At 49.5% G+C, this 18,059-nt stretch overlaps 1 protein-coding gene across 1 annotated transcript in view; it reads left to right on the forward strand.

The window, feature by feature from the left end:
• Positions 1-17,835, forward strand: part of myo6a (myosin VIa) — a 33,515-nt gene extending 15,680 nt beyond the window's left edge. The window contains exons 13-35 of the mRNA XM_007541757.2: positions 445-602; positions 672-763; positions 910-982; positions 1,057-1,184; positions 2,028-2,123; positions 2,237-2,407; positions 2,734-2,772; positions 2,848-2,941; positions 4,502-4,632; positions 4,712-4,789; positions 4,971-5,100; positions 5,608-5,698; positions 6,290-6,440; positions 6,915-7,123; positions 8,555-8,633; positions 8,952-9,112; positions 9,513-9,551; positions 10,222-10,257; positions 10,545-10,583; positions 11,778-11,881; positions 12,407-12,538; positions 13,375-13,590; positions 17,037-17,835. Coding sequence (XP_007541819.1) covers positions 445-602; positions 672-763; positions 910-982; positions 1,057-1,184; positions 2,028-2,123; positions 2,237-2,407; positions 2,734-2,772; positions 2,848-2,941; positions 4,502-4,632; positions 4,712-4,789; positions 4,971-5,100; positions 5,608-5,698; positions 6,290-6,440; positions 6,915-7,123; positions 8,555-8,633; positions 8,952-9,112; positions 9,513-9,551; positions 10,222-10,257; positions 10,545-10,583; positions 11,778-11,881; positions 12,407-12,538; positions 13,375-13,590; positions 17,037-17,236 — 2,647 coding nt within the window. The 3' untranslated portion in view covers positions 17,237-17,835. The remainder of the gene's footprint in view (positions 1-444; positions 603-671; positions 764-909; positions 983-1,056; positions 1,185-2,027; positions 2,124-2,236; positions 2,408-2,733; positions 2,773-2,847; positions 2,942-4,501; positions 4,633-4,711; positions 4,790-4,970; positions 5,101-5,607; positions 5,699-6,289; positions 6,441-6,914; positions 7,124-8,554; positions 8,634-8,951; positions 9,113-9,512; positions 9,552-10,221; positions 10,258-10,544; positions 10,584-11,777; positions 11,882-12,406; positions 12,539-13,374; positions 13,591-17,036) is intronic.
• Positions 17,836-18,059: the final 224 nt, after the last annotated feature.

The raw sequence follows: 18,059 nt of genomic DNA on the forward strand, positions 1-18,059 counted from the left end.
TACCTATGTTATCTGTGCTTCCTGTACTACCTATGTTAGCTGTGCTTCCTGTACTACCTATGTTAGCTGTGCTTCCTGTACTACCTATGTTAGCTGTGCTTCCTGTACTACCTATGTTAGCTGTGTTAGCTATGCAGACACAGAATATTCCGTAGTGAATGAGTGATGCTGAGGTCTGGTTTCTTTCTGCAGCAGATCAGTTTGGGTTTTTCTTATCTGAGCAGAGGTCAAAGGTTGACCTCTTTTTTGATTGGTCCAACAATTAACAGCGTGACTCCTCTTAGCTTCTGCAGTCAGCAGTGGTTTATACTGAAAGACTCTATCTGTGGTCAACCCTGACACGCTTCAGTTCCTGGCAGCTGTTGCTAACCTGATGGTCAGGTGGGCAGCTCTCTCTCCCTAGTGAAGTCTGTAAAGGTCAGAGGTCACCCCGTGTCTCCCCAGGGTGCCCCTGAAGGTGGAGCAGGCCAACAACGCCCGGGACGCGCTGGCCAAGGCCACCTACAGCCGGCTCTTCGACCATGTGGTGACGCGGGTCAACCAGTGCTTCCCCTTCGACTCCTCAGCTAACTTCATCGGCGTGCTGGACATCGCCGGCTTCGGTCAGTTCACAATGAGGAAGAGGGGTCGTTGCAAAGGAGATGACCTCTGATCTTCTCTCTGTCTTCCAGAATACTTTGAACACAACAGCTTTGAGCAGTTCTGCATCAACTACTGCAACGAGAAGCTGCAGCAGTTCTTCAACGAGCGCATCCTGAAGGAGGTGAGCTGCTGCCATGACAACAGACCCAGTCGCTTGGGTCCTGGTTTCCTGCAATCTCCTGGCAGCAACCAGGAAGCTGGAAGCAGCATCGCCTGTCCTGATTGGATGCCGTCTCTCTCACCTTCATGGTCTGGTTTCCTCTGCAGGAACAAGAGCTGTACCAGAAGGAGGGGCTGGGGGTCAACGAGGTTCACTACGTCGATAACCAGGACTGCATCGGTAGGTCCTTCTGGATGTCCTGCAGCTGCTGCTTCCTCCTCATCTTCATCAGGGCGTCTCCTCTGTCTCTGCAGACCTGGTGGAGGCCAAGCTGGTGGGCATTCTGGACATCTTGGACGAGGAGAACCGCCTGCCTCAGCCCAGCGACCAGCACTTCACTGACACGGTTCACAGCAAGCACAGGAACCACTTTCGCCTCACGGTGAGTCCCTCTGCTGCAGCTGAAGCCTGGAACCAATGGCTTAATAAGACCGCCCTACCAGCTCACAGATCCTCATGGAAATCACAATATCATTAGGGAACGAAGCGGACTTTGCCTAGAAAGTCTGGTTCGGTTGGTGAGGTGTGAACCCTAGACGACCTCTGACCTCTGGTCCTCCAAACTTTGTTCTGGGTTCGGTTTGAATATGAACGCCAAGTGGACCATATACCGCTCCAAAAGCAGGAAGTGGACTACAGCGCAGGGCATTCTGGGTAAATACAACCAAAGCTAACATGTTAGCCTAGCGCTAGCAGCAAAAATGGCTCCTGGTCTTTAGCCTAAAGAGAAATCCTCCAACACTAAAACCTGACGCCTCCATCTTGTTTCCATCTGGTGAAGAAGGAAGTTGCTCTCAGTGTCTTCAGAGGTTTCCTGTCGTTTCCTTCAGTGGTTCTTGGTGCAGCGCCCCCACAGGCCAGGAGGGGAACAGGTTGGTTTGTCTCAAAGCAGAGAGAAAGAACCACAGCGGATGGGGGTGGAGCAGATGTTCTGGTTCCTGTAGAACCCGGTCAACCGGACCGAAGGAGGAAAACGGACTTGGAGGCCAGAAAACAACTAGAAGCTGTTGTCATTTAAAGATGAGTTTAGGTTCTTGAAATAATAAAAGGTTTTTATCTCCACATCCAATGATCAGCTGGTGAAGGAAGTACTTTGCGTTTTCAAAATAAAAGACCTGAATGTAACTGTAAATCCTCTAGTCTGAACTGGAACCATCTGTAGATGAAATCAGTTCAGTCGGTTCTGGGAAAATGTCCTGATGACTCTTGTCTCTGTGTGCCGCAGATTCCCAGGAAGTCCAAGCTGACCGTTCACCGGAACGTCCGGGACGATGAAGGTTTCATCATCCGCCACTTCGCAGGAGCCGTGTGCTATGAGACGGTGGGTTCAGCAGAGGAGCCGGCAGCCTGGTCCGGTCCGGATCACCTGAACCTGGTCCGGCTGCCTGGTCGGACCCCTGCAGGGTCTGACCGTGTCCTCGTGTCTCTCATCAGACCCAGTTTGTGGAGAAGAACAACGATGCGCTGCACATGTCCCTGGAGAACCTGGTGAGCGAGTCCAAGGACGGCTTCGTCCGCCGGCTCTTTGAGAACGCCGCCAGCAGCCGAGACGCCAAGCAGAAGGCCGGGAAGCTCAGCTTCATCAGCGTCGGAAACAAGTTCAAGGTGAGCCGAACGCCGAGCACGACCTCTGACCCTCTGTGCTCGGTCCCCCACCCTGACCTGATGGGCTCTGGTTCCTGTCAGCTCCTGTGTTTCTATGGTAACCACATCCTGTGGAGAGGTGTTGCATGTCCTTGATGTGCGTGAGATGCAGATAGCAGCTGTCAGAGTTTAGTGTTGCCATTCGGTGGACCAAACGCTTCACCATGTTGACCCAGTTTGACCCGAAGCAGCTTCAGCGTGAGGCCAGAAAATAAATTTGCTGGATCCAGCAGAGATGTGGTCATGAACCGTCTGCTTTAATAACAGAACTCCTGTTTCTCCTGCAGATGCAGCTGAATATTCTCCTGGACAAGCTGCGCAGCACAGTGAGTCATGTTCCCCTGCAGGGGTGCTGGTTCTGGTTCTGCTCTCTGGGTCTGACTGATCTGCTTCTCCTTCAGGGCTCCAGCTTCATCCGCTGCATCAAACCCAACCTGAAGATGGTCAGCCACCAGTTTGAAGGAGCTCAGATCCTCTCCCAGCTGCAGTGCTCCGGTACGAACTGCTGGGGCTCCTTCCTGTTTCTGGCAGTAGGTCGTTTGCTGACGATTGGCTTTAATTGACTCAGCGTGGAAAGAAGACAGTGCAAGCTCCTCTAATTAGCATCAATCAGGAGAGCCGACCACAGATTGCTCTCCACAAGAACCTGAGAACATTTTCATCTCCTGCAGCTAGAGAGGATTGAGGCTCTGCTTCACTTTCAGATTAAAGGGCTAACTGGACCAGCACCTCCTGATGAGTTTAAGGAGAGAAGCTCCTTCAACTCTCTGCATCAAGAGGCAGGCTAGCCTGGTGGGCGGAGCCTATTGCATTAAACTCAGGAAATATGATGGTGACTCCCTCTGAGGGACATTCCCCTGCTCCAACACATGGCTGATTAACTGGTTGAAACAGGGGAACATATAAAAGCTACAGGACCGTGTTCCTGGAGGACCAGAGTTTGGAAATGCTGCCACAGGCTGACGCCGCAGAGCGAGGCCCCACAGGCTCCCTCTGAGTGGGTCGTGGTCCCGCCCTGACCTCTGACCTCAGCCCATCGGGTCGTGGTCCGCCTTGACCCTAAATGTCAATTTTATTTAAAAAACACTTTAAAACCAGATATTCACTGCTCCACAGTGCTGTACAGTATTCATAAAATGCATAAGAATAAAACACTAATTAAAATAGACAGGGCAAGTAAATTACCCTGTCAGGCCTTATGGAAAAGTTAAAGAATAAAGAGTTTTAAGGAGTGATTTAAATAGTCCCAGACTTTGAGCAGATCTAATGTTAAAGGCCAAGTTGTTCCACAGATCAGCGCCTGGGAATATGCAAGAGAAATTTATTGGTTATGAAGAACGTCTTGAAGATAATCTGGATCTAAGCCATGTACAGTTTTAATAACCAATAAAAGGATTTTAAAATCAATCCGATAAGGAACTGGCAGAGAAGCCGATGGTGGGGTCATGTGCTCCGGTTTCTGGTTCCAGTTAAAAGTCTCGCTGCGGCATTTTGAATCATTTGGAGACGCTGTAGGGAAGACTGGTCCACATTGTTACATGATGAGTTGCATAGTCTAAACGTGTTGTGATGAAGGCTGGACTTAACCTTTGCTAGAAGATGGAAAAAGCGCCAGAGCTCACCTGCTGATCCGGTTTCAAACTGTCAAAATGACACTGAGATTTCTAACAGAAGAAAAGGAGCAAAGGAACCAAGAACTTTAGCAGGTTGACTAATGAGGCTCTTTTGTCCAAACTGAACAACTTGAGTTTTATTTTTGATTCAAGTGAAGAAGCTTTTGGTTCATCCATTGGCTAACTGCTGTTAAGCAATCTGTTGTATATCTGCACATCGTCAGCAAACACTGAAAAGACAATTTCTTAGAAATATGTCCAAGAGGCGGCAAATACAAAATAAATAAAACGGGGCCGAAACTTGAGCCGCCGAGGGAACTTTCCCTCAGTGCCCCAGGCTGTAGTTCTGGTGCTGGTCATTCATGTCACATGGGAAATAAAATGGAAAGAACCCGATTGCGAACAGACATGTTGAGGTTCTGTTCTGGGCCGTGTTCTGCAGGAATGGTGTCTGTTCTGGACCTGATGCAGGGCGGCTTTCCCTCCAGAGCTCCTTTCCATGAACTCTACAACATGTACCAGAAGTACATGCCGCCCAAGCTGACCCGCCTCGACCCGCGGCTCTTCTGTAAGGTGAGTTCTTGAAGCTCTGGACCGGAACCGGGCCTTCTCTGCTGATTTTAAGAACCTTGTTGTGTTTTTCTGTTTGTAGGCTTTGTTTAAAGCTCTGGGACTCGACGAGAACGACTACAAGTTCGGCCTCACCAAAGTGTTCTTCCGCCCTGGAAAGGTGAGACATCCTTCCTTCCTTTCTGCACCAGACTAACCGATCCGACAATCAGAACTGAGCCTGTTGGCTCTGGAGGCCCAACTCGGACCAGGGAAAACGGACCAGAACATCAGACAGCAGCGTGACAGTCAGGCTCTCAAAGGGAGCAGAGAGGTTACTTACTGTTCTGACTGGTTTCCAGTTCGCAGAGTTTGACCAGATCATGAGGTCCGACCCGGAGCACCTGGCGGCGCTGGTCCAGAAGGTCAACAAATGGCTGATCCACAGCCGCTGGAAGAAGGTCCAGTGGTGCGCTCTGTCCGTCATCAAGCGTAAGCAGCTTCATCACCTCACCTTCCATCGTTTCTCCTGAAGCGTTGCCTCTTTACTGCCGGCAACGTTCTCCCATCCACACCAATCAGTCATTTCTGGTTCAACCTCCTGCTATCGGATCAGAACCTCAAGAACTGAACCCGATTCACATCATGACAGGAAACTGGAAACCTGTGGATTTATAAATGCTGATACTAATCAGTCCATCATTGATCCAGGCTGAGATTATTCACAGTAATGAAGAGACAATGATTCTGTTGGTCAGAACCAACCGGTTCTGGTCCAGATGGTTGCTGCACCATCTGATGCAGCATCAGGATTTTAAAAATCTTTTTATATTTGTTTCCGGCTCTCATCATATTAACTCTGTTGCAGTTTCATATCTGAGCCACTAGATGTCTCCACCTGGTGGACTCTGGCCTTTAACTTCCCACTCTCTGTGGTTCTGGTGTTGTGTCCGGTTTGGGTCCAGCTGGTTAAAGTGGTTCCTGTCTGTTCTGTTACAGTAAAGAACAAGATCCTGTACCGGACCGGCGCCTGCATCACCATGCAGAAGACGGTCCGCATGTGGCTCTGCAGGAAGAAGCACAAGCCTCGGTGGGTCACACTTCCTGTTCTGCTTCCTGTCGTTGGTTAGCAGCTTCCTCCTCCAGCTCTCTGACCGCCACGCTCCCTCCACTTCATTATCCGTCGTTCGCCGGCGCCGGCGTTCTGCTTGTTGCATTCTCTGCGTGCGATAGTTCCGGGCCGCCGATCCGTCTGATTAGAACCGTTTGGACCGCCGCGGGTGAAGAGGAGCGCCGTTTCCTTCATCATCTCTGACAGCATGCTGACCGGATCTGAGCGGCGCCGTCGGGGATTACTGGAGCGATGACGACTGCAGGGGATTCTGCAGTGATGGACGGATCAGGTCATAGTCGGAACCAGAACCGCTCCGACTCATGACTCAAACAGCAGACTGGGAGCCGGACCCACCCATGGCGGTTGGAGGTTCTGGTGGATCGTGTCGGTTCTTTGTGTCATGAACGCTTCTGGGTGAACTTTGACCTTAAGCTGAACTCGATGTAGAGAAGAAGAAATCTGTTCAAAATGATTAGCGTTGGAATAATGGTGCGTGGCCCGCTAACGGACCCGCTAGCTGACCCAGTTCCTGTGGTTCTGCTAACAGACCCGGTTGTGTGTCTGCAGCATCGACGGGCTGGTGAAGGTCCAGAACCTGAGGAAGAGGATGGGCCGCTTCACGGAGGTGGTGGGAGGCCTGAAGGAGGGAAAGCAGGAGATGAGCCAGCAGACCCAGGAGCTGGAGAACGCCATCAACGCCCTGACGCTGAAGATCAAGGTGAGGTTCTGGTGGTTCTGGTGGGTCGGCAGCACATTTTGGGCCAGTTGTTGTGTGAGCCCATCCATAGATGCGTATATATACAGTTTTCTTTCTTCCGTCCTTTCTGAACCAGATGGCGCAATAGAGCCAATTTTTGGGCGTGATGGTTTGCCGTAGTTGGCAGCTGCTAACAGTTGATGACGGATGTTCTGGCTGAATCTGGGTTTTAAATAGGCCGTTCTGCTGGCTCTGTTGGGCTCATAGTGCCGTGAATGACGGCTGTACGGACAAACTTTGTCGTCTGAGCGTTGTCACGGTAACGGCTCCTCATAAATATTCATCCGCTTTAAGGTGACGGCTTATTGGATGGCCTTAACAAGGGTGGTTACCATGGCAACTCTGACCATAAAGTCAGATGTAGACCAACCAGATCCTCAGCTTGAAGTTTCTGAACCTGACCTCTGACCTCTGACCCTCTCTGCCTGCTTCCAGAACACCGTGATGAGCCGCATCGACATCGACCACGAGTACCAGGTTCTGGTGAAGCGGTCGGAGAAGCTGCTGACGGACCTGCAGAACAAGAAGAAGGAGGAGGAAGAACGCGAGCGTCTGCGCCGCATCCAGGAGGAGATGGAGCGCGAGAGGAAGAGGAGGGAGGAGGAAGAGCAGCGCCGCAGGCAGGAGGAGGAGGAGCGCCGCCTGTAAGTAGGAACATCCAATCGCAGCGCAGCCCCACAGTATGTTGGAGTAATCTGATTACTCTGGATCAGTTCAGGCTGCAGCTGGGCAGAAATGTTTTCCTGTCCACCCGAAATTTTTGATGCAGAAAAACTCAGAAATGTTGGAAAGCTTTATTAAAAGCTTTATCATATTTCCTGCTGCGGTGGAGGCGGCTCTGCGCTGGCGGTTCTGGTTCCCCTGAGGCAGACGGTCCCAGTTCTGCTGCTGACAATCCGGGTTGGTTGGAAGGGTTGAGCCTCTTCTTGTTCCTCCCTGGCGCCTGATGATCCGGACCCGCTGTTGAGTCGGGACCCAGAGCCACAGTGATCAGAGGCAGCGGTAGGAGCCCCCCCCCTCCTGTGGCGGCGGCGCTCTGCATGCGGGTCACGGCCCGCTGCGCGTTCAGGCTGCAGCCTGGGAGTCTTTAGCAGGACTGATGGGAGCCGTCGTGTTCGTCACAAGCCGCCGCTCGCTAATGTCACACATTAGAGACGACAGGCTGAGCTTTATGGCTCGCTCCCCCTGCGCTGCAGGCTGAAGGTCGCAGCCTGAGACATGCAGCCTTCATCTGCACGTTTCCCAGCAAATGACCTTCAGCCGTCCTGATCCCAGATCTGCAGCAGTCAGGAGGGAAAATCAGTCAGCAGACGGTTCGAAGTTTATCAGTCGTGATAATTTCAATAAAAATGTTTTGATTTCATCGGAATCTAACTAAACCCCAAATCAACCATTTCTCCTGATGAGTTGTGTAAATTGCTTCTTCTGTCTTGGTTTCTGTGCAGATTGTGACGTTTTCATTTAAATTTAATCCTGAAAATTGGGCCTATCGCTGCTTCAGTGCTGCCCTCTTAGGGTTGGATGGTGGTACCGCAGGGATATAAAACTCTCACTCAGACACGCCCCCTGGTGGACAGTCAGGATTTGGGCTAGCGAGCGTAGCTCACGAGTTTCTCAGCAAGTTGCTACTTTTTTTTTAATGAAAGTTACATGTGTTGCTTGTCAGACTTTTCTGAAACTCTTGACATTCCTAGGGTGAGGAGGTTCAAGCTGACCATTAGGGGGCGCTGTGTCCGGTTTGAGTCGCATGTTCATAACTGATGTTGGCAACGGCTTCGTCACTGGACTGGTTGTCCAAATGTCTTCCAGTCCAAACTGATAGCACAGCAGCGTGGAGCTGTGGCGGCTGAATTTACTGGAACAGCCACAGTTCATGAGCAAATGGCAAGATAACGTTTCAGTAAAAACCCAGAACATTCTGTCCACCGTTTCTCATCCTCTCGGCCCCGTCCACAGCCCAGACGGTTCCCCAATGCGTGTTGATCCGGACGTTAGGGAACGTCTCCGAACGGGAACCCAGGACTTCTGCAGAGATGGATGAACTTCCCTCTCGCCTTCTGTCTGTTCCTCTGTAGGAAAGCAGAGATGGAGCTAAAGAGGAAGCAGGAAGAGGAGGAAAGGAAGAAGAGGGAGGAAGAGGAGAGGCGGCTTCAGGTTGGTGTTTTTCCATGCCTGCGCTGGATGAGTTCGCTGAAGTTCATGTGTGAAACACGAGTTCCTCCAACGTTGCTCAACCTGAGCAGCAGCACTTAAAAATATTTACTATAACCTGGATCTCATTCAGACAGCAGCCTCTTGCTAGCTTTTCTGCTAACCCTGTTAGCTGCTAACTGCTAGCACTCCTGCTAACCCTGTTATAGCAGGAGGTGGAGGTGCATAGACATCCACAGAAATAGGAAGCAGGCTGTTCCTGGTTCCACCTGCTGACCAAATAATCTGGACCAAATAATCCAGATTGTATTCCGTCCCCAGGCGGAGCTGGAGCTGCAGCTGCAGGCGGAGCGGGAGGAGGAAGTGGCACGGCAGGCGGTGCTGGAGCAGGAGCGGAGGGACCGGGAGCTGGCCATGCGGATCGCCCAGAGCGAGGCGGAGCTGATTCCCGACGAGACACTGAGTGACTCGGGGTTGCGCAGGTACCCTAACCTTTGACCTCTAGGCTCAGGAAGCTCACAGTGACCTGCTCTGAACAAATCTATTTCCTGGTGTACGACGAAACAAAATCAGATTAATCTCCAAACGATTATATATAAATGAATATAAAGTTTTACAATTGTTTCTGGGTGATGGAGGTCCAGTTTCTCCTTCCGGCCTTAATGAACCAGAACCAGAACCTGGACCTTGGTTTATTTGGATCCGCATTAGCTGTTTTCTTAACAACGGCAACTCTTCCTGAGCTCAGGAGGAAACTGACGAAGTTCCACCATGTTTGACGATGTTCTTCTTCTCTGGTGTTTGACGATGTTCTTCTTCTCTGGTGTTTGACGATGTTCTTCTTCTCTGGTGTTTGACGATGTTCTTCTTCTCCTGTTCCAGTAACGGCTCCTCCGTTCCATCGTCTCCAGAGAGAGCAGCGTAAGATCCTCAGACATAACCTTTCTGATAACCCCGGCTCTTTCTGACCCCTGACCTTTGACCCCTGCATGCCGTAACAATCTAACAATCCTCACTTCCTAGTAGAACCTTTTCCGACCTGATCAGCACCAGTTCTAGTCTCCAGACGGTTCAGAACCAGAACCAGAGCAGTCCAAACATAAGCTACAAATTGTTAGAATCTCTGTGTTTCAATCCAGGTTCTGATTGTCTCAACAAGCTGGTTCCAGTTCAGAACCGGGTCAGAACCGGGGCTGATTCTGGAAGGAACCCAGTAAAGAAGATTGGGTTGGCTTCCAGAGAACCAGGTCTGCCCCGCCCACCGCCGAAGCTTCATTGGCTGACATCAGAGACAGCTGAGCTGTGGTTGGTGGTTGGTTCTGATGGATCCGGTTCTGCTGGGTCCAGCTTGGTGGCCAATGGGAACCAGTGAAGGGTTCTGGCCCAGTTTCAGTAGGAACTGGTTCAACTGGTGACCAGTCTGACCTCCTCTGATTGGAGCTGATAGATCAATGATCGATCACCTGATGGATCAATGATCGATCACCTGATGGATCAATGATCGATCACCTGATGGATCAATGATCGATCACCTGATGGATCAATGATCGATCACCTCCTCTTCGTCGGCTCTAACTCTGACTCTCTCCAGCCTGCAGGTCGGCGCCAAGCTGAAGAGCTACACCATGTAGGTTCCTCTCACACACCTGCTGCACCTACAGCAACACATTCAGGTGTCTTGTGGCATCTGGCCGGGTCCGTACGAACCAGAACCAGATCAGAACCAGTTTGAAAACCTGAACTGGGTCAGAAACTGGTTTTGGTTCTGGTTCTTCTGAGTAAACTGGGAGTTTGTTGGTCTCTTCTTCTGGTTTTTATTTCACATTGAGATCAGAAACTAGTTTCTTCTTCTTGGGTTGAAATGTGTCTAAGCTCCGCCCACATCCTGCTAACCCGGCCCATCATGCTTTGCAGGGAGGAAATGGCGAAGGAGATGACCGAACTTCTGGCCCGGTGGGTAAAATCCGTCCGTCGGAACCAAATCTCTCCGATCTCTCTCTGATTCGGATCAGATCGCTAATCAGAACCAGATGATCCTGATTGATCCAAACCGGTCCATGAAGAAGAAGGTTCTGGTTCTGGACCTGCGGCCCGTTGGTGGAGAAAGTTCAGACGTTTGGAGAACTGGGAATTGCTGCTCGGGTCTTATTCCTGCTCACACCTCCAGAACCACCAGAACGTCTGACCCGAAAGGTCACCCAGGTCGGGCATGGATTACAGCGCCATCAGCGGGCCCTTCCTGGTACTTCCAGAGCTTTCCGGTCCAGAACCAGCAGAGGTCCGGTCCATGTGGTTCCGCTGATCTGCACAGCTGGATGAAGACGGGAAAATGGATCTTCTGGTTTCTGATCCAACAACAAAAATCAAAATTTTAAATTAAAATTAATCAAATTCCTGAATTTCCAACATGAGAAGTCGCTGACGGTTCACAGATGGATTCTGCTCACTCTGTCCACCGGACCCTGGGTTCTACTGGGTTCTACTGGTTCTACTGGGTTCTACTGGTTCTACTGGGTTCTACTGGGTTCTATTGGTTCTACTGGGTTCTATTGGTACTACTGGGTTCTACTGGTTCTACTGGGTTCTACTGGTTCTATTGGTTCTACTGCATGCAGTTCTTTCTCCTCTCCTCCACTTGGTGTGTTTCTGACCCGTAACCCTGTTCTGTTTGTAGAACTGGACTCTGATTCCATCTTTGAGCTCCTGATGGAGTGGAGGTCACTGGGAGGTCACTGGGAGTTCACTGGGAGGTCACTGGAAGGTCACTGGGAGTTCTGGTTCACCAAGTGTTGCTCCTGAAGACCACATTGTTGATCCAGAGACTAGATGGTCTGAGGAGCAGATAGTCCAGATCCAGTTCTTGATCCAGATCCGGTTCCGGAGTCAAACACCTGGTTACTTGCAGCTGAGGACTGAGTCCATATCCAGGTAGAGAGCCAGAACCTTTTGGACCCAGTTAGAACTTCTGCTGGTCCAGAACTCTGGACTTCTCTTTGGACCAGAACTGTGATAAGAACCAGTTTCAGTGGGAAACTCTCAGTGAACTCGGCTCCTCAGGTGGATCTATGGCGTTCAGGCGTTCCCCCTCCTCCTCACCTGCACGTCTTCGTCTCACTTCCTGTTTCCTGTCTCTGCTTCCTATCCCAGAGGGCCGCAGGTTCAGGCCAACAAAGCTGCTGCCAACGCCAAAAAGTTTGAGTTGAGCAAGTGGAAGTACGCTGAGCTGCGGGACGCCATCAACACATCCTGTGGTGAGTGACCCGGATCTGGGATTAGGATTAGAATCTGGATCCAGGTTCATGTTTAGATCCAGGTTGAAGTTCCGATCTAGTTCTGGGTCTGGGTCCGTCAGCACATCCTGTGGTGAACAACACAGATCCAGAAGTTACTGGATTTTATGGCGAGGGGCGGGGCTTCTGGCCGAGGGGCGGGGCTACTAAACTCTCAGATCAGTTTTCAGAATCTAATTTTAAATATTAAACGGTCAGAACCAAACAGCATTGGGTTGGTGCTGACTGAGTTCTTTGGGTCGAGGTTTAGGCGGTCTCAGGGTTGGTGAGCAGCTGAAGAGACGATGAAACTTCAGGGAGGGTCCAGTCTGCTGGTTCTGTTGGGTCCAGTCTGCTGGTTCTGTTGGGTCCAGAGTGCATTATGGATCAGATCTGTCATGTTAATAAATTATAAATGAAACCCAGTGAACCTCCCTGAGCGGGTGGGCCCAACAGAAGCAGGTTCTGGTTCAGAACCGGGTCCTGACCCGTCCTCCTCTCCCTCAGACATCGAGCTGCTGGCGGCCTGCAGGGAGGAGTTCCACCGGCGGCTGAAGGTGTACCACGCCTGGAAGGCCCGGAACAAGAAGAGGAACGCCGAGGCGGATCAGCGGGCGCCGCGCTCCGTCATGGAATACGGTATGCCGCTTCTATTCTGGTTCTGAACCGGTTCTGGTTTCACCAGCTCCTCAGATATTCAGCTGAAGGTTCTGTTGGTCAGGAAACATCAGAACCTTCTAGCCACCTGAAGGTTCTGATCCAACTAGTTTCCTCACAGAGATTCTGGTTCTGAACAGGAAGTTCTGATGTACAGAACTTCTTGTTTATGCCCCAAACAGGAAATGGATTTATGTCAGACTTTCAAAATAAAGCTCCTGAGCTTCTGCAGGTTCTGGTTCAGTGTCAGGACCAGAACCTGTCAGACCCATTTGGGTCAGGCAGAATGGTCTTCATCCTGTGTCTCCGTGTTTCAGATGTTCCGTCTGCAGCCAGAGAAACGCGTAAGTTCTGTAGAACCCGGCTAATCTCCACTAACCTGCTGGTTCCGCTGGTTCTGCTCCTAACTGGGCCTACTGGGACCGCTGGTTCTGCTTCTAGTTGCTCTGCTTCATAGAGGAAGGAGGAAGATGTTCTGGTGGTACCGGTCCACACTGGGTCCAGAACGAAGTGCGATTGAGCAGAACCCGATCAGAACCTGAGTGGATCCAGCAGGGAGGGAAACTCCTGTTGGACGGATCTCAGGTTCTGGTTTTTGACTCTGCTCCATCACTGAAGTTCTGATCCAGCTGGATTTGGACCTGCTGGTTCTGCAGAACCTTTTCTGATTTTTTCCATATTCTGGATCTTCTGGTTCTGGGTCTCAAAGCGCCCTGTAGGTCCCAATAGACTGGGCCGTCTGGTTCCGGTCCAGTTGGTTCTGGTTCTGGTCCATCTCCATGTCCTGTTGCCTCTAATGTCTCTCGTCCAATCAGCAGCCCAGCAGAGCTTGGCCCCGCCCCTCCCAGCGCGGCAGCAGGACCTGTCGGCCAATCGGCAGCAGCGTTACTTCCGCATCCCGTTCATTCGGCCGGCGGAGCAGTTCAAGGAGCCGCAGCAGAAGAAAGGCTGGTGGTACGCGCACTTCGACGGCGCCTGGATCGCCCGACAGATGGAGCTGCACCCCGACAAGCATCCCATCCTGCTGGTGGCAGGTCAGTGGGCGGGGCTAACGGGGTCACGACCTGCAGGTGAACGGCAGCATTCATGATTGCCATTTGCGATTTATCGATAATAACATCGGTAAATGAAACTGGGCCGATTTGACCAGCCAATATTTCTATGCATCTTGTTGCCGTTGGTTTCTGGGGTTAGGGCTTGGTGATGCAACAAAGGATTGTGGGTAGGTGAGCTGAAGCAGAGGTGAAGTGAGGCACCTTTATATGGAGTGAAGCGTGCTAGCATGATTAGCAGCTACAATTAGCGACCGGCTCCAGTCAGAGATGCTCTGTTCTGTTTCTAGTAGCTGCAGCAGCGCCCCCTTCAGTAGATGACACCCTGGGCTTCCATCTATTGGTTCCATGTTGCCTATTTCTAGAACTGGTCCTACAGATAAATGATGGTCCTACGTTTTCCAGAAGGGAATTTAATCTCTGTAGGAACAAAGACTTTTCGTCTTTTTATAGGAACTCAGGGACGTTTGGACCGCTGGTTCTGTCTAATGCAGTGGTTCTTAACCTGGGTTCTATCGAACCCCGGGGGTTCGATGAGTCGGTCTCAGGGGTTCAGTGGCCACTGACCCGCCCTTCCTCATTTCCTTAGTGTAATGTCCAGCGCACACGACACCAGTTGTCGCCCCATTTTCTAAACCTGAGAGACACATCGGCCGACAGAAATCCTGGGTAAAACGGTTCGATCGGGTTCGATCGGGTTCGTGCCGTGTGGTTTCCAGTCACATGGGCACAAAATAATGGCTACAGTCCAGTTAACTAATTTTAAAACCAGGCATTAATCAATGCTTTACTAGAATCTACCTGTGATGCATGTGGCTAGAGTCAGCGTAAAGTCCTGACTGAATGAAAATCATTATAACCTACTTATGTCACGTTAACGAAGAACAGCTGAAAACTTACAGGGTTCATCAGCTGCAGTAGCAATTTGGCTCCAACTCCTCTTCTTGTCATTTCTATATTCTTTGCACCAAATGTTGAATAAACATTAATCTTGTTTCCACATATCATCTCCGATGTCTGCTGGATGTGCGCCGTGTCAGCTGTTTGGGATTCCCCTCCATAATTTTCCCTCAGAAACCACGGAGGAGAATCCGGCTTTCTGATTGGCTACCTGTCACATTCAGTGTTAAGCTCCCAGTCGGGGAAAACCCCTGATTTAGATCGGAGCGGCCACGACGACCTACATCACACTGCAGGATGATCGGTTACAACAGCGACAATCTTAGATCGGCCAACGATCCAAGATTGTCATAAGGAGAAAATAGGGGCGAAAAATGGTGTAGTGTGAGCTACTGCATTAGGTGGTCGGATGTGCCCGTCTTCTCCATTTAAATCTAGTGATTACTGAAAGGCAATACAGACTTCATAATCTGCACTCTTTTGGTTGAATAAACAACATAAAGCCAAAGTGGAAATAAATACTGCAGTTTTTATTCAAGTACGTTTTTTGTTAATGGAGACTGAGAATCCATTTTATTTTTGTTTTTGGTTGTTTTCTTTAGTTTATCAGTTCCAGTGTTATGTTCTTTTAAAAATAAAGTGTATCTATGGCAGGAAATCACATGCATTATTAGTCATTTCCATTAAATCAGTGTCAAAAGTCTTGAAACAATATTATTGTTTAACGCAATCATTTTTTAGACAATTGTCCAGCAAAATTAGTTATCGTGACGGGCCATTTTACCAAATTCTGTACCTTTCGGTGTACTTCTAAATCTGCTCCTTAGTCGCATCTTTTTCGGGCCTCCTACTGCCTCTAGTGGCGTGGGGTGGTAACACAACTGATATAATTACATTACTAAATCAGAATACCACAAAGTCTTTATTTATTATTAATTTTTCATTCTCTTAAGAATGTAGAGATAATTAAATGATCTAAACAAGACCTTAAAGTGGTTCCAGTTTCTCTCGATGGCCAACCTGTTGAAACTGTGGCAGATTTTAAATATCTTGGGTCTTTCCTGGACAGTCAGCTCAACTTTGCTGAAAACATTCACTATATTTTGAAGAACTGTTCTCAGAGACTCNTTATGTCACGTTAACGAAGAACAGCTGAAAACTTACCGGGTTTATCAGCTGCGGTAGCAATTTGGCTCCAACTCCTCTCCTTGTCATTTCTATATTCTTTCTTGAAATGTTGAATAAATATTAATGTTGTTTCCACATATCATCTCCGATGTCCGCTGGACTTCGGGTTGCGCCGCGTCAGCTGTTTGGGATTCCCCTCCATAATTTCTCCTCAGAAAGCAGGAGGAGAATCCGGCTTTCTGATTGGCTACCTGTCACATTCACCGTTTAGCTCCCAGTCCGGGAAAAACCCTGATTTAGATCGGAGCCACGACGATCTAAATCACACTGCAGGATGATCGGTTACAACAGCGACAATCTTAGATCAGCCAACGATCCAAGATTGTCATAAGGAGAAAATAGGGGCAAAAAATCGTGTAGTGTGAACTATTGCATTAGGTGGTCGGATGTGTCCATCTTCTCTATTTAAATATACTGATTACTGAAGGGCAATACAGACTTCATAATCTGCACTCTTTTGGTTGAATAAACAACATAAAGCCAAAGTGGAAATAAATACTGCAGTTTCAAGTACGTTTTTTGTTAATGGAGACCGAGAATCCATTTTATTTTTGTTTTTGGTTGTTTTCTTTATTTACTTTATCAGTTCCAGTGTTGTGTTCTTTTAAAAATAAAGTGTATCTATCTATATGGCAGGAAATCACATGCCTTATTAGTCATTTCCATTAAATCGGTGTCAAGTCTTGAAACAATATTATAGTTTATCGCAATATTTTTTAGACAATTGTCCAGCAAAATTAGTTATTGTGACAGGCCTATTTGTGTCTTTAATTTACTTCATGGCAGCTCTCAGTTTTTACCAAATTCTGTAGCTTTCGGTGAACTTCTAAATCTGCTCCTTAGTCGCATCTTTTCGGGCCTCCTACTGCCTCTAGTGGTGTGGAGGTGGTAACACAACTAATTACATTACTAACTCAGAATACCACAAAGTCTTTATTTATTATTAATTTTTCTTTCTCTTAAGAATGTAGAGATAATTAAATGATCTAAACAAAACCTTAAAGTGGTTCCAGTTTCTCTCGATGGCCAACCTGTTGAAACTGTGGCAGATTTTAAATATCTTGGCTCGTTCCTGGACAGTCAGCTCAACTTTGCTGAAAACATTCACTGTATTTTGAAGAACTGTTCTCAGAGACTCTACCTTTTAAAAAGACTTGGTGATCTTGGGGTGACCCAACTAGACTCTAGGTGGGCAACCCAACTAGAATTTGGAGAAAAAAAAAATCATATTTTATTTGTCACTAAAGAAGGGTTCAGTGAGTGCACATATGAAACTGGTGGGTTCAGTACCTCAAAAAAGGTTAAGAACCACTTGTCTAATGGTTCTGGTTCTGCTGCAGGGAAGGACGACATGGAGATGTGCGAGCTGAGCCTGGAGGAGACGGGTCTGTCCCGGAAGCGCGGCGCGGAGATTCTGCCCCGGCAGTTCGAGGAGATCTGGGAGCGCTGCGGCGGCGTGCAGTACCTGCGCAGCGCCATCGAGAGCCGCCAGGCGCGCCCCACCTATGCCACCGCCATGCTGCAGAGCCTGCTGAAGTGACGGGGCGCGCCACCGCTCCCGTCCTGCAGGAGGAGCTAACCCCACTAGCCAATTTTAACGTCTGCAGGCTAAAGGAGGCTAACATGCTAACTCAGGCTAACAGGCTAGCGGGCTAACAGGCTAGCCGCTGCAGTCGGACCTCCACACCTGGAATATCTCGTTCCTCTAATCATGCATTCCTGATTTATTCCGATGAAGCGTTCCCACCCGGCAGTGGGCCGATGACCCGGTCGGGTCGGTTCTGCTGGGCCGGAGCGGCGGCGTGAGGCGGAGCCGCTCCTCATCCTGATTGATGCTCGTTTCCGTTCTGGCCGAATGTTTTCCAGACGTGATTGATTTGTTGAATGAATCTCGTTTTTCCCTGTTTCTGTTTGATTTGGGAATGTTGTATCCTGGAGCGGCTCTGACATCATTTCCTGTTTGAAAAGGAAAATGAAACGATTATGCAACAGCTGAGAACGGACGCTCCGGGATCTGCTTCCTCCCAGACTGTGACGCTCCGGAGCGGATCGACCGGAAAACGAGTTTATTTTTGGGAGAAAGTTTCTACTTTTGTGGTTCCGAATGAGAAGCAATAAAATATGCAGGAATCAAACCGGCAACCTGTCTGTTCTCTGCTAGAAACCCGCAGAAGGAACCGGGTCAGAACCGGCAGGTCCAAACGGCGTCGACATCTAGCCTGAACTGGGCCGTCGGATCGGCATGTTGATGCTGTTAGGAAAGGAACCGGTCCAGGAGGTTCTGATCCGCTTCTGACCCTGATCTCTAATGGTTGAATAAAGTGTTTCCTGTTCTACATCCTGTTCTACTTCCCGGTTCTCTT

Source organism: Poecilia formosa, unplaced genomic scaffold (assembly GCF_000485575.1).
Source record: "Poecilia formosa unplaced genomic scaffold, Poecilia_formosa-5.1.2 Scaffold628, whole genome shotgun sequence".
Lineage (NCBI taxonomy): Eukaryota > Metazoa > Chordata > Actinopteri > Cyprinodontiformes > Poeciliidae > Poecilia > Poecilia formosa.